This window comes from Candoia aspera, chromosome 1 (genome assembly GCF_035149785.1).
Source record: "Candoia aspera isolate rCanAsp1 chromosome 1, rCanAsp1.hap2, whole genome shotgun sequence".
NCBI classification, from domain to species: domain Eukaryota; kingdom Metazoa; phylum Chordata; class Lepidosauria; order Squamata; family Boidae; genus Candoia; species Candoia aspera.
Window position 1 is genome coordinate 95513301 of NC_086153.1, and position 12962 is coordinate 95526262.

The following is a 12962-nucleotide window of genomic DNA, read 5'->3' on the forward strand; positions in this document are numbered from 1 at the left end:
CTCGCCTTAAAATTAGGCTGAGACTGCTGCCTTTGGTAGCATATTTCTGGTATCATGAAAATCGGCAGATTGTTTTCATTACCAGTTTATTATTAGTGGGTTACATTCAGAAACAGTCATACTAAGAGCAAACCAACTTAAATCAATGAATTATTACTCAAGATGAAGTTATGACCCATTGCTTTCAAAGAGTCTACTCTAAGTATTAAATTGTCATGTTCACCGTTCCAATGTTACCGTTACATCGTAACGTTTCGCATGTCATTTGGCTGATGCGTGTTTCGTCTGGGAGGGGAGGAGGATTCCATCTCGTGGGATTGTTATCTGTTGGCTGCTGGTTTGGAATGTGTTTGGGTTATCTCCTGTGTTCAAGGTTCCTTTCCCAGGACATCAGCAGAAACGGTTACCAGCACCTGGGGGGGGGGGGAGTTTGCAACGGCAAGGCGAGGGGAGGGATTACGTTTGAGGCGAGGGTTTTTAGTTTGTATTTGGCGCGCTTTTGCTCATTCTCAGCTTTCTCTGTATTTGCATACTATTCTTTAATAAATCAGATATCATTAAGTTCCTGCTTGTGAGTCTGAGTCTATTAGGGTAGGCAATCCTTACATAAAGCTGAGAATCTCAAAAAAATTTCCGTTAGCCCCTTTCCAGATTTATTTTGTGAGGGAGAAGTGCTAGCAATGAGCAAACCAAATCCCCAAACCACGGAAAGCGAGGAATCGAGCGAGGGGGAACCCGACTCCACGGTGATAAGAACAGAGAGGGTCCCTACTCAGGAGCTCTCAGAAATTTGGGAGGTGTCGAGCTCCAGCCTGGGAGAAGAGGAGGTTGGAGGTAAAAGAGCCCCTGTACCAACCGGCGAGTCACCAGGCGAACTGGTCACCTGGGATGAAACACAGGGACCCCTACCAGGGACGTCCAAAATGTCTTGGAAACAGCGGTACCCGAGTTCCCCAACTGTGGTGAGGCAGGAGGGAAAGGAGGATTCCCAAACCCCTGACCATATAAGACTGGTGGAGGCCAAATTGGAGTCACTAGAATTTATGTTTCAGAAAATGTCAATGGACTGGGGTCCCCGGGAGAGGAGGAGAGAGGAGTCTAGTAATAGGCATTAGTCTCCTTCTTCACCCCCACCTTCTTCGGAGGAAAGGAGTAGGACCCGGTGCAGAGAGGAGGCAAGGGCGCCGAGGGTGAGAATTTCAAGGTCCCCTCCTCAAGAGTGGAGATCCCTGGGAGCTAAAAGAAAGTCCGACCACCCAGCTGTGGCAAAGGGACTGCCCGGAGTGGGGGTTAAGGACTTTACAGTTAAATTTGATGGAGATCCAACTAAGCTATTGTTCTTCCTTACCAATGCAAGGAGTTATATGGATGAATGGGAACCGTATTTTCGTTCAGAAAGAGCCAAGATTAATGCCATTGCCACTAAGCTCAAGGGGCGGGCTGCCGATTGGTATGTGCAGTTATGTCAATCGGATGCCCCTGAGCTGAAGGAGTTCGAAGAATTCCTGTGGGCATTGAAACTACACTTTGAAGACCCGTTAGCTAAAGAAAGGGCAAAACGGGCACTGAGGGAGCTTAGCCAGGAGCCACGATCGGTAGCAGACTATGCTCTGGAATTTAAGGCTCTGGCTGGGAAGGTTGAGGATTGGTCCCAATCTACCTTAATAGAACTTTTTAAGGACAGACTGAACACGGAGGTCCTGAGGTGGTCGCTCGGTAGGGACGACCCAGATACCCTGTATGAATGGATACAGTTCGCAGGGAAGGCTGAGCATGCCCATGAAACCTTCGCTCACAGGAAGGTGATGAGATATTCCGGCCTCAGCAAGGGTAAATACTATCTATAAGTGACCCAGACAAGGCCTGGGATTATTAGAAAGGACAAGTATACATTTTCTAGCAAATTTATTTTATTTTATTTATTACTGGATTTATTAGGCCACCCAACTCAGCAACATGATTCTGGGAGGTATACAACAACAAACAAACAAACAAAAACAAAAACAACCACATAACATACACAATATATAAATATGAATACGAAATGCAGAATAGAAAACGGTGAGCAGCATCATAATAAAAACAACCAAAAGAGGACTCCACTCAACTGGCCCCAAATGCCTGGGGAAAATAATATGTTCTTCCCTCAACAAATAGAAACTGAAGCAAATCATGGCCAGAAAGAGGATCTGCTTCTACTTCTACCTAAAAGACACCATAAAATCCACTGTTTACAGCCAAGCTTTGTCATTCAGCTGCTTCTGTTCAGAATCAATAATAGATTAATAATTTCTCCAATTACAGAAACGGAGGGAGAGAGACTGGGATCAGCAGACTAGTACTTAGAAAAAGGGATCCAGAAGAGAAAGCAACAGAACACCACTTGTAATCATCTATAATTTATGGCTATCATCACTCAAATATATCATCAGTGATACATTGTCAGTTTATTCCATTTATTCCAACCTAAAGCAGCTGCTTACCAACAAAAGCAGACTGTGTCACAGGAACCAATGTTGGGGGCACATGCAGATGCCAGCCCTGACCCTAGGTCTACTACGGTAAAACTATACAAGACCTAAGAATGTTGCCCCAACTTGAGGAATTGCTCATCTTCCAACATGATATATTGAGTCACTTCTCAGCAATGCTTCACTGTACTTTATATAGGATAAACTGGCCAGTTACTAGGCAAAAGAATAGACAGACACAAATCTGTCATCAAAAATAGCAACAGCTAAAAAACAGTGATGGAACTGTTCAGCTCCCCAGCACACTCCATGATTGATCTCAAGTTGGCTTTTCTCAAAGTATTACAAAAATAGATATTTCCCAATAAAGATATATTTTAGAGAAATTATAATAAATTATGGAAAGAAATCAAAGATAGGTGGAAAAACCTAAAACTTTCTTGGATACATCCAGACTCAGAAAACAGCCCTAGGAAGCAGGCAAGTGGGCAATGGCAAAAAACCCTGCCAAGAAAACTGAAGGGACTAGTCCAGACAGTCACCAGGAGTCAAAAACTGACTCAAAGGCACCAAAGGGTTGCACTAAAAAGCAACCTCAGGGTGCTATAGGTCATACATGGGTGGGGAACTGGTAAGATACAAATATTGAGTATAGATGGACTTGTTGCACACCAACTATTTGCAAATTGCATCTGTCTTTATGCAATTGTGTACCTCCCTATTTTATACTAGCTATTGTATAACAGCCAATTTATATATTTACTACTTACTTTGTCATTTTTGTCATAGCAATTTCAAAATCAAATACATAAGAATGCACTCTACAGGTTTCTAAAACACTCCTTTTTCTAAAAATGTATATATATAATTTTGAGTAGGAACCCCACCCTTTTTGGTATTGTTGCAGGGTGCTTTATTGCCAAACAAAATGCTATACCCCTGCCTGAAGCCAGTATAACTCAAGAGTTAAAGATCAATGTTAAATGATAGAAAATATATTATGAGGAAAAACAGGAAACCTTAAACATTCCTAAAAGAAATCCCTCTCCCCATGATTATGGTGGAAGAATAAAATAAAATCTGTTCCTAGGTGCATACTTTGTTGACCCTGTTGAGGGGCATAAGGGACTGCTTTAACCATCTGTGTTCCTCTAGCATAATCATGTGTGTGCACAGAGCTACATATATAGAAACTAACTGCACATGCAGTTCAGTGGCAAGTCTGCAAAAAGGATGGTATCTAACTGAATTTAGTGAACGTATATATACAAGTTTAAGTTGGTGATGCACTCCAAAATGAGTGGCTTTTTCATCCTACATTAGGGCATTAAGAGTACAGATAGCAAGTAAGGCACTCTCCTTAGAGGTGTGCAGCATTGGGGAAGAAAAAAACCCCAAGCAATTTGTCTAGGCAATCTCTCCTGACCCATTTTTTTTCTCCTCCCCACTTTGCAGAGCAGAGAGATTGGAGAAAAAGGGATTACAAAAGAGTAGGTAGGCACACAATGGGGAATACCCTGGGCTGTTTGCATAGCAAGCTCAGGGCTACCAGCACCACCACATTGCTTTTGTTGTGTATTCCCCATTGTGCGCCTGCTTACTCTCTTGTAATTTCTTTCTCTCCAATCTCTCTGCTCTGCAAGGGGAAAAAAATGGAAAAACAACAGGTCAGGCACAGGACAACACGTACTGGCTGTAACAGTGATCAAGTGACTGAGGGACATTGTGAAGGTCATAAATGGGATGCTGTGAAGGTCATAAATGTGGGCATTGGTTGTAAAGTTATTTTTTCAGCACCGTTGTAACTTCAAATGGTCGCTGAATGAGGTAGTCGGTAAGCAAGGACTACCTGTATTCTTAAAACACCAATGTAAAGATTGAAATAGTGATATCAAAACAGTGTAGAAACTCATAGATAAGTGTGACATCATAGGATATTAAGATTATTACAAGCTAATTTGATTTCTGATTTTATTGATTTTATTTATTGAAACAGATCCTAAAAACAAAGAATGCTATGCATCAAGCACAATATTTAAAATAACGAGGTCACTTAAAAGTTTAAAAGGAATGAAGATAAACAAATGTCATGTATCTTCCACAGGGGAAAAATAGATTTGCCTAGAGTTAAAACTCTATAATACTTTTTATAGCACCAGATTATTTTGTTGGCTTAAGTTAGTGGTAATTAAGTCCCACTGATCTCTTTGAGTTTACTCTAAGTCTAGCTATAAGCCAGAGGAACTCAGTTTAATCCATAAAAATAGGCTTTTATAAAGAAATAAATTAAATGCAAATAATGATGGTATCACTACAAATGAAATGAAGCAAAAATCCCTATGGTAATCACTAATTTCTAGTTTTCAGATTAATGAAAATCACAGGAATCAGAAGCAATGAAGCCCAGCTTACAACACTTTTGAAGAAGTTGACATTTTTATTAAACTATCAAAAAAGGTAATCTGGGAGCAGCTACACATTTGTGACAGGCAGGAAAAAAAGTGTAGAACTTTGAATAGTGCTGGGAATAACTAAATATACTATATTCCTCTTATTATTTATAGCTCTATTCTAATCATGGCCTGCTTCAATAAGGCAAACAAACACATTTAAGGGGCACAAGATAATGGAGGTTGGCCTAGCACTCGGAAATCTCAGGAATTTGGGCCCACCCTTTCAGGTTTGACCTCCTCACACTCCATATTGTATATTAAAAGCCTTTTCCACTTGCATAGCATAAACCAGGATGGATAGACAACACTTCAGCTCATAGTGGGGAAAGGCGCTCTATGGGGTTGTACTCCAGCATAATCAGAAATCATAATTAGGCAGGATCCAGGATCATATGATACATTCACAGGACTGAAGATTTGGGAATAAGGCACTCACACCTGTTTTTATGTATGATTCAAGCAACTCTATTGTTGCACATGTATTACAACAGAGGTAAATAACTACAGGAGAACCAGTTTGGTGTAGTGGTTAAGGCACCAGGCTAGAATCCAGGAGACCGTGAGTTCTAGTCCCACCTTAGGCTGGGTGACCTTGGGCCAGTCCCTTTCTCTCAGCCCTAGGAAGGAGGCAATGGCAAACCCTTCTGAAAACTTTGCCAAAAAAACCTGCAGGGACTTGTCCAGGAAGTTGCTAGGAGTCAAGACTGACTCAAAGGCACAAGAAAAACAAAAAACTGCTGATTCCTTATAACTGAAAGTGCATACACTTTTTAATATTAGACCCTTGTAAAATCCAGTAATGAAACCTAAAACCCATGCCCAAACAAATTGCTTGGTGAACAGAAAGTTAAGAAATATGATTCAGTCTTTCCATTCTTAAAAATTTAGGGATTTTGCTAATTGCTAATTTCAAATCTATAGTTGTATTTCCTTTTTTAAATATTATTTTAGCATTAATTACCATTTTAAAAGGAGGAAGATTGTTGTGACTCACTTTGCCTGCAAAGCAGAGCTATCATCTGATAATCATATGTCAGAAATAAGCTTTTCAACCCACCAAAAAGACAAACTAAGAGTGAAACTTTTATTGTTTTTATTTATTTAGTGCCTTTGACTCAGTCTTGGCTGCTTGTGACTACGTGGACAAGTGGAATTTTTAACCACTAATAATTCTTTCATGGAGAAAAAAATGATAATAGATTATTTGTCTAAAATATTGCTATATTAATAGGACATAACAAAGAACAAAATGAAATGTCCCAAAACATTGAGGGGGCATCTCCCATATCTCAGCAGAATAACTGAAAAGGGGAAAAGCCATGGGTAGATTATTATGAGTCAAAATGATAAACAATTCACAGTTGTGCTCTCAGCACCAACATAACTTTATATAAGGTCTAGAAAGTGTTGTTTCATGGATCTCAGTAGGAGGAAGAAAATTGCTGTCTCTATACTAATAACCACTTTTTCCTCATCACTGTGAAAGATTAATGGATAGCTTGTAAGCATAACTTAGCACCCAGTCAAAGAACATCATCTCCAGATAGGTGGCAAAATCAGCTAAGTTGTCCACTGTCATGCATGCTTAAAACTCATAACGGAGACTGAGGTAAAAAGAAACTGGGAAATTGTCACTTTGAACAAAACACCCCTGTCCCCACAATACACAGCAAAATATCAACAGATTGCTAACACCTGCAACAACTGTAATAGATGTTTAAGCTTGGGGATTTAGATTGAAATGCCTAACATCAGAGTGCTTGCCAACAACTTGGGATGACAGAAATGAACACCCTGCTCTTGAAAATAAAGAAAGGGAAGGAATGCATATAGCAAAGTGTAACTTCTCAATGAGAAATTACAGATCTATTTGAATGATGTATGGCAGCAAACATCACAGTTGTAATTCACAGTTTTAAATATAAAGCTATGTCTCATTACTGTGGCCAAATGAATCAGCGTTATGCTTGCAGCATTAAAACAAAAAAACAAAACAAAACAAAAAAACTAATTCATGTGACAACATTTCTGGTGTTTTATATTGTGTTACATATTGAAACATCTGTTTGGGAGAACTAGGATTGTGCAGGCGGATGATTATATTGATGTAGGGAATTTACTAACTCACAAGTAATTATGAGGAAACCTAGAACATGCATTTGAAAAAAAATATTAATAACACTGAATGAAGATCTATAGATGGATTAAGAAAAAATGCTGAAAATTAAGAAAGTAGCATTGGGAAAGCAGCTGCAAAAAAAAAGTCTGAATGATAATGACTAATAAAAAGAAATGAATAATCAATCTGCAGAGCAATACTGTAACAATTATTCTTCTTTATAAGATAGTAAATATAGTCTTTGGTGAGTGTTTTTAACATTTCATTAAACGGAATAAATAGATTTTTAAGATTTTCTGTAACCACAATGACATTATTGAATGAATATATTTTATTTTAAATTCTTCTGTTTAAAACATTTCAGCATAGGCCAAAGGTGTATCTCCCTAGATACAATTCAGAATTCAATGCATGTTCCCTCTACTCTGATCCCTCTAAACTTTAAAGCACACTTACTTTGACGTATAAATCTCAGAAATGCTACAGATCTTAATATAACTAGTGCCACATTAAGAATCTTGTAATGTTGAATTGAACATGTAATGTAACAATTTCTCATGCAGTAAAACAGGTTTCTGTTTCATTTTGTTTTGTTTTTCTTACCTGATCCTCAGGGGTCTTTAGAATTTTTGTCACATCTCTCTGTGCTATTTTTGATTAATTTCACTGTTACAAGATGGTGGAGAAAGCAAGAACCTCATGTGCCACCACTAGGATAACATCAATTTTCCTTTGAAAAACATTAAAAACCCATTTCTTTCCTATGAAGCTAGATGAGAATGATTGAAAAAAATGCAGATGCAGAGCAGTAATCCATCCATCCATCCACGCGCATGCGCGCACACACACACTTTCTTTAATCTGAAACTCTTCAGGCATTTTTCTAATGTCAGCCCCACTAGGTAGGGAGATCAACCCCACAGGGAGACTAAAACTACTTTTATTGGGATTGACAATAATGGGAGAATTGTGCAAATCTGACTATGCTGAACTTCCTCCTACTTCTTATACTTCAGTGAATTAGGGAGGTGTCTGCTTGAGATACTTCTCAAATGTCATCTCTTGGTTCTGGAGTGTTTCAGCCCATTTTGCCTAGATAACAAATGGTTCCTGCATATTTCCATCAAGGTCATCTTCTGTACTCTCTGTACCTAAGAAGGAACATCTAAATTTGCCTTTAAATTTCACATTAGGGGAAATCAATGTAAATGTATTTCTGTGTTTAATCAGCATTATTCACTGAATAAATACTATTTTTTTTCCTTTTCTAACTGAACTTTAAAGATGTCTATGAAGCAGCTAGTCCTGGAGGCAATCTCTGTGAGATGCTGTACGGTCAGAAAAGGATCCTTAACTTCTCTGCCCTACTCTTAACCAGGTCTAGATGTGTCTGCTGATAGTCCTGTGAAACATCTCTCAAGTATTGTGGGGAAAAAAAACCAACTTTTCTTCTCAAATCCTGTACGGCATATTATAACCATATTTTAACAATATTTGAAAATGTCTTATCTGATGAACTTTATGCATATACATGAACTGATGAGGTCATATGCATATTCAACAGGGTAGCTGATTGCTACTTTACTAACAACAGCGATGTTTCTCATCTTACCTCTCCATTTTCCAGGGGATGTATTTTGGAATAATATGAAGTGCAAATAACTTCATCATCTCTTGCGTATGAGGGAGGTCCAGTGCGAGGAGTAATGTTGTAACGAGTCAGACATTCTGTGTCTGTGATAGCATAGTACTGCCAGGGTTCGTAGCTGTTACCATCTAATGAACGCTCCAAAATCCAGTTTCCAGGCCGTGGTGCATTAGCTGCTTTTACAATGACATAAGCAATCTGGAATACCTGAAAGAATGAAAAGAAGCCATCAGAATTATCTACATTTTTGCCTTTAGCTGTTTTATTGGCTTCCCATGCCAATTCCACACATTCAACATCAGATTCTGTGATTTGACTTTAAATAGTTGGAAAAGCAAACACTACTTTATAGCCTGTTAAAAGCAGTATCTCATACATGAAAACTGATGCTGAAAAAAATTCTGTGGAAAATCCTGTTCTGCTATGGAACTATTGCTCGGAATCCAGTCTCGGGACGAATAGCTGACACAAAATATAAATGAAATAGTATTGGCCAGCTCAAGTCCATCCCCATGGCTAAAGGGAATTACCTGGCAGTGCAAGTACTTGGAACACGAGCAATGAAAATGACAATGAATTCAGATGCCACCACCATTAAATGTAATGGATTTTACCCTTTATCAAAGGGATACTATTGTTAAACCAACAGAATGGCCCAGAGAATCTAGCTAGATGATATTGATAACAGACAGGGCTGTTGGCCATATTGCTCAATACTCTTCTCACCAGTATTAAGTGAAGTCATTATTTTTTTTATGTACTAAGAACTTAAGAATTCATAAATTTCTTCATCCAGTATCAAAAATAAGTTATTGAAGACAGTTATTGAGGAAGAAAGAGAATCTTGTACTAGTGTTATACTACTATACTATACTAGTTTGAGCCATAGAGGAAACCCTAATAGATCTCAGTAAACCACACAGGATTTACTGGTTAGCTTCATCCTTGCGAAATATAGATAATCAGATGTTTGCTTATCCTCAGCAAGCTTTCTGCACATCCTGAAGCCCAGAAGAATATTTTTTCTATTCATTCATCCTGGGCTTGGGCTGCAGATGATCTGTCCCTTAAATATAAGACCCCTGTTCTCATATACATTGGGGGAGATGGGCAGTGATATAAATTTAATAAATAAATAAATACTGTATGCAGATTAGAAACATCTAATCAACCTGTGTTATGATTTGTGATTTCACTTGGCTTTTCATTTAATCTATAAATGAAGTTTATAGATTAATGAGTTTACTTTCAGCTAACCTATTTGCTTACTTAGGGTGACACACAACACAGAATTACAGTATATTAGAAGAAACCAAATGTGAAAAACGTTAGCCATCTTTATAAATCAAGCCTTATTATAACAGACGAAAATGAGACAGTATTATTTTCAGTAAAATAACTAAGTTAAAAGGATCTCACACAGTTATAAGAATATTTATGTAATAAACTTTTATAAGGGAGCCAGTTTGGTGTAGTGGTCAGGGCACCAGGCTAGGAGACCCTGAGTTCTAGACCCGCCTTAGGCACAAAGCCAGCTGGGTGACCTTGGGCCAGTCATCCTCTCTCAGCCCTGGGAAGAAGCCAATGGCAAACCACTTCTGAAAAACCTTGCCAAAAAAACTGCAGGGACTTGTCCAGGTAGTTGCTGGGAGTCAAGGAAAAAACAAAAAAACCGTTTGTAAATATTATACATATAAATAGGCAGTGGGTGTTTGGAAGGTAAAATCTCCTTCAAATTGAGTTTCACCTCTGATGATTTCATGTTCATTTATTTCATTCATTTTTATTTAATCCACATATTTTTCTTGGCAACAATATGTGTTTGCTGTTGTCTTCTTTTGGAATATTATTTTACCTCCCAGCCTCATCTGCAGTCCTAGTTTTCCCAAATGGTCTCTCACCTAAGTACTAATCAGGTTCATCTGTAACTTTTGAGCCTAACTTGGCCAAGGGCCACATTTTGTTGAGACTCAGCACCAAATATTGTTATTCAGACTGCATTTACAGTTCCCAAATCCGTTCACAATTTAAAAGCAACCCTGTTATATACTAAAACACTCCAGTTTAGAGCTTTTCTCCAATTTACAATTAATCAACAGATAGCTCTTTTTCAAACACTAGAAATTAAAATGCACAACATAACATCAATTCCCTTTATTTTCCAAGAAGAAAGAATATGCATATATTTCTCTAGTATCAACATATCATTCTGAATAGATAAGGAAATATTAATGGGAAGACATAATTTTATTTGGTGAAGTTTAACAAAATACAAGATGCCAACAAAGGTTTTTAACTAGTTATGGAGTTAGGATAAGAAATATAAAGAATGACATTTTTTTTTTCTCACTCTCAGAAACCAAAAGAAAATGTTTCACTTCATTAGTATGGTAAAAGCTTGTTTTTTTGCAATGGAACATTGCCAATTAACACCACCTAATGTTCTGGAATTTGGTAATTACCGAATGGAACAGATGAAATAATTCAAGGTGTTTAATTTTTTTCATGGTGCCTTGGCAGCATTTTCAAAGTTGGCACTGGAATGAGGAAAGAAGGAAAATGGACATTTCACACTGATATGTTGCTACTGTGACTAAGTATTTCTGGGGTTTCCCAACAGAGAATTCTGACAACTCTGTAAAAGGGAATTGGTGGCAACTGTTCTTTGAATCTCTGTTCTGTCTCAGAGCCTAATGCTGTGCTAAAGACTGGTTCCAGGCCAGCAGCTTCACTTTCTACAGAGGTGAGAACTATAATGCTAAAATTGCACAAAGCTGTATTATGGAACAATTTCTTAACTAATCATTCATGAATTTTAATTGTGACTTCTAGACATCAAGCAGCCAACAAGCAATTAAGCTGTCTTGTTTATTCAGTATTATTATTTTTTCTTCCATTTGCATACAGCCTGCTGGAAATAATATTTAGCAGTCATTCCAACAGCACTGGACTTAGCATATGAAAATAAATCAATCCTTCCAACCTTGGCCTGATGACTTTGGACTGTAACCCTCATTACCCCTGACAATGACGATGTTGACTAAAGGTTATATAAATGTAGCAGCAAAAATATATTTTCGTAGGATGTCTGTGTAGGATTCAGATTAGAAAGAAATTATATAAATGAAAATGAAATAGATTAAAATCCCACTTTGTTAAAAGTTTCCTATTTCCAACAGTAATCATTTTGATGTTTCCACAGTGTTCACAAATAGGGCAGATACAGCTCTTCCCTAGTGCCTGCTAGTATAATAAGTTCTACTTATTAATCATGTCTGACATCAACTGATTGATTTTCATGAATTTGTCTCACTCCTTAAAAAACATTTGGAAAGGAAGAAGATGGTAAAGCAACAACAATTTTGAAATGCATGGAAATTTTCTAAACCTGAAAGCATTACAATATTCCTACATTCATTCATAAACAACTCTTCTATTCCAAATAAGTTGTTTAGGAAGTCCCTCAAGACCTGGATATGCCACCAGACCTGGGGGGTCCCAGGGAACCGGAGACTTATCTAGATAGCTCCACTGTTGAGGTGGATGTACTCATTCTCTCTCTGCTTGGGGTTTGTATATATTTTAGTTTTAATTAATCTCTATTTTAACATTGATTTTTATATTTTTAAATCCCTATTTTATATATGCACTGTTTTTTATAGTAAATTTTTATTAAGTTTCAAAGAAAGAATAAAAACTACAATAAAAAAACTACAAAAAGAAAAAAAACTACTAAAGTGCAGAAACACAAGAGAAGAAAAAAATAAATTTACAGGAGATGTGGCTTCCGAATTTTAACAGCAAGGATATACAAAATTTCCATAATTGAGCTCTTACTGTATATGAAACCAAAACACCACATTATTTCTATAAATCATTCCCCTTTAACACATAATAAAAATCACAGTTACTCCTCCCCCTTATATTAAAATGAAGAAAAAAAATTCACATAAACCTCCTAAACATCTTTCTCCCCTCCAAAAAATAAAGCATATTTAATTATTCCCTTCCTACCACTATTCTATACATTTCTGTCTACTACAATAAAAATCAAGTTGAAAGGCACATAAGTTGTCAGCTATTATACTTAATGGTATAACAATTTTAATAATCCCAATCTTAATAAACCCAAAATCTTAATAAACACAGAAAACAAAGCCAATTCAAAGCAGTAAATCCAGATCTTTAAAGGCAAATAACACTAGTCAAATCCTTAAAGCAAACCAAATAAACATTCTTCAACCCTTATCCCACTTCAAAATAAACCAAAG

At 37.3% G+C, this 12962-nt stretch overlaps 1 protein-coding gene across 1 annotated transcript in view; it reads right to left on the reverse strand.

Moving 5' to 3' along the window:
- The window catches only part of LAMA2 (laminin subunit alpha 2), a 352961-nt gene that overhangs the window by 312862 nt on the left and 27137 nt on the right, over positions 1-12962 (reverse strand). The window contains exon 4 of the mRNA XM_063295339.1: positions 8656-8898. Within this exon, the coding sequence (XP_063151409.1) occupies positions 8656-8898 (243 nt within the window). The remainder of the gene's footprint in view (positions 1-8655; positions 8899-12962) is intronic.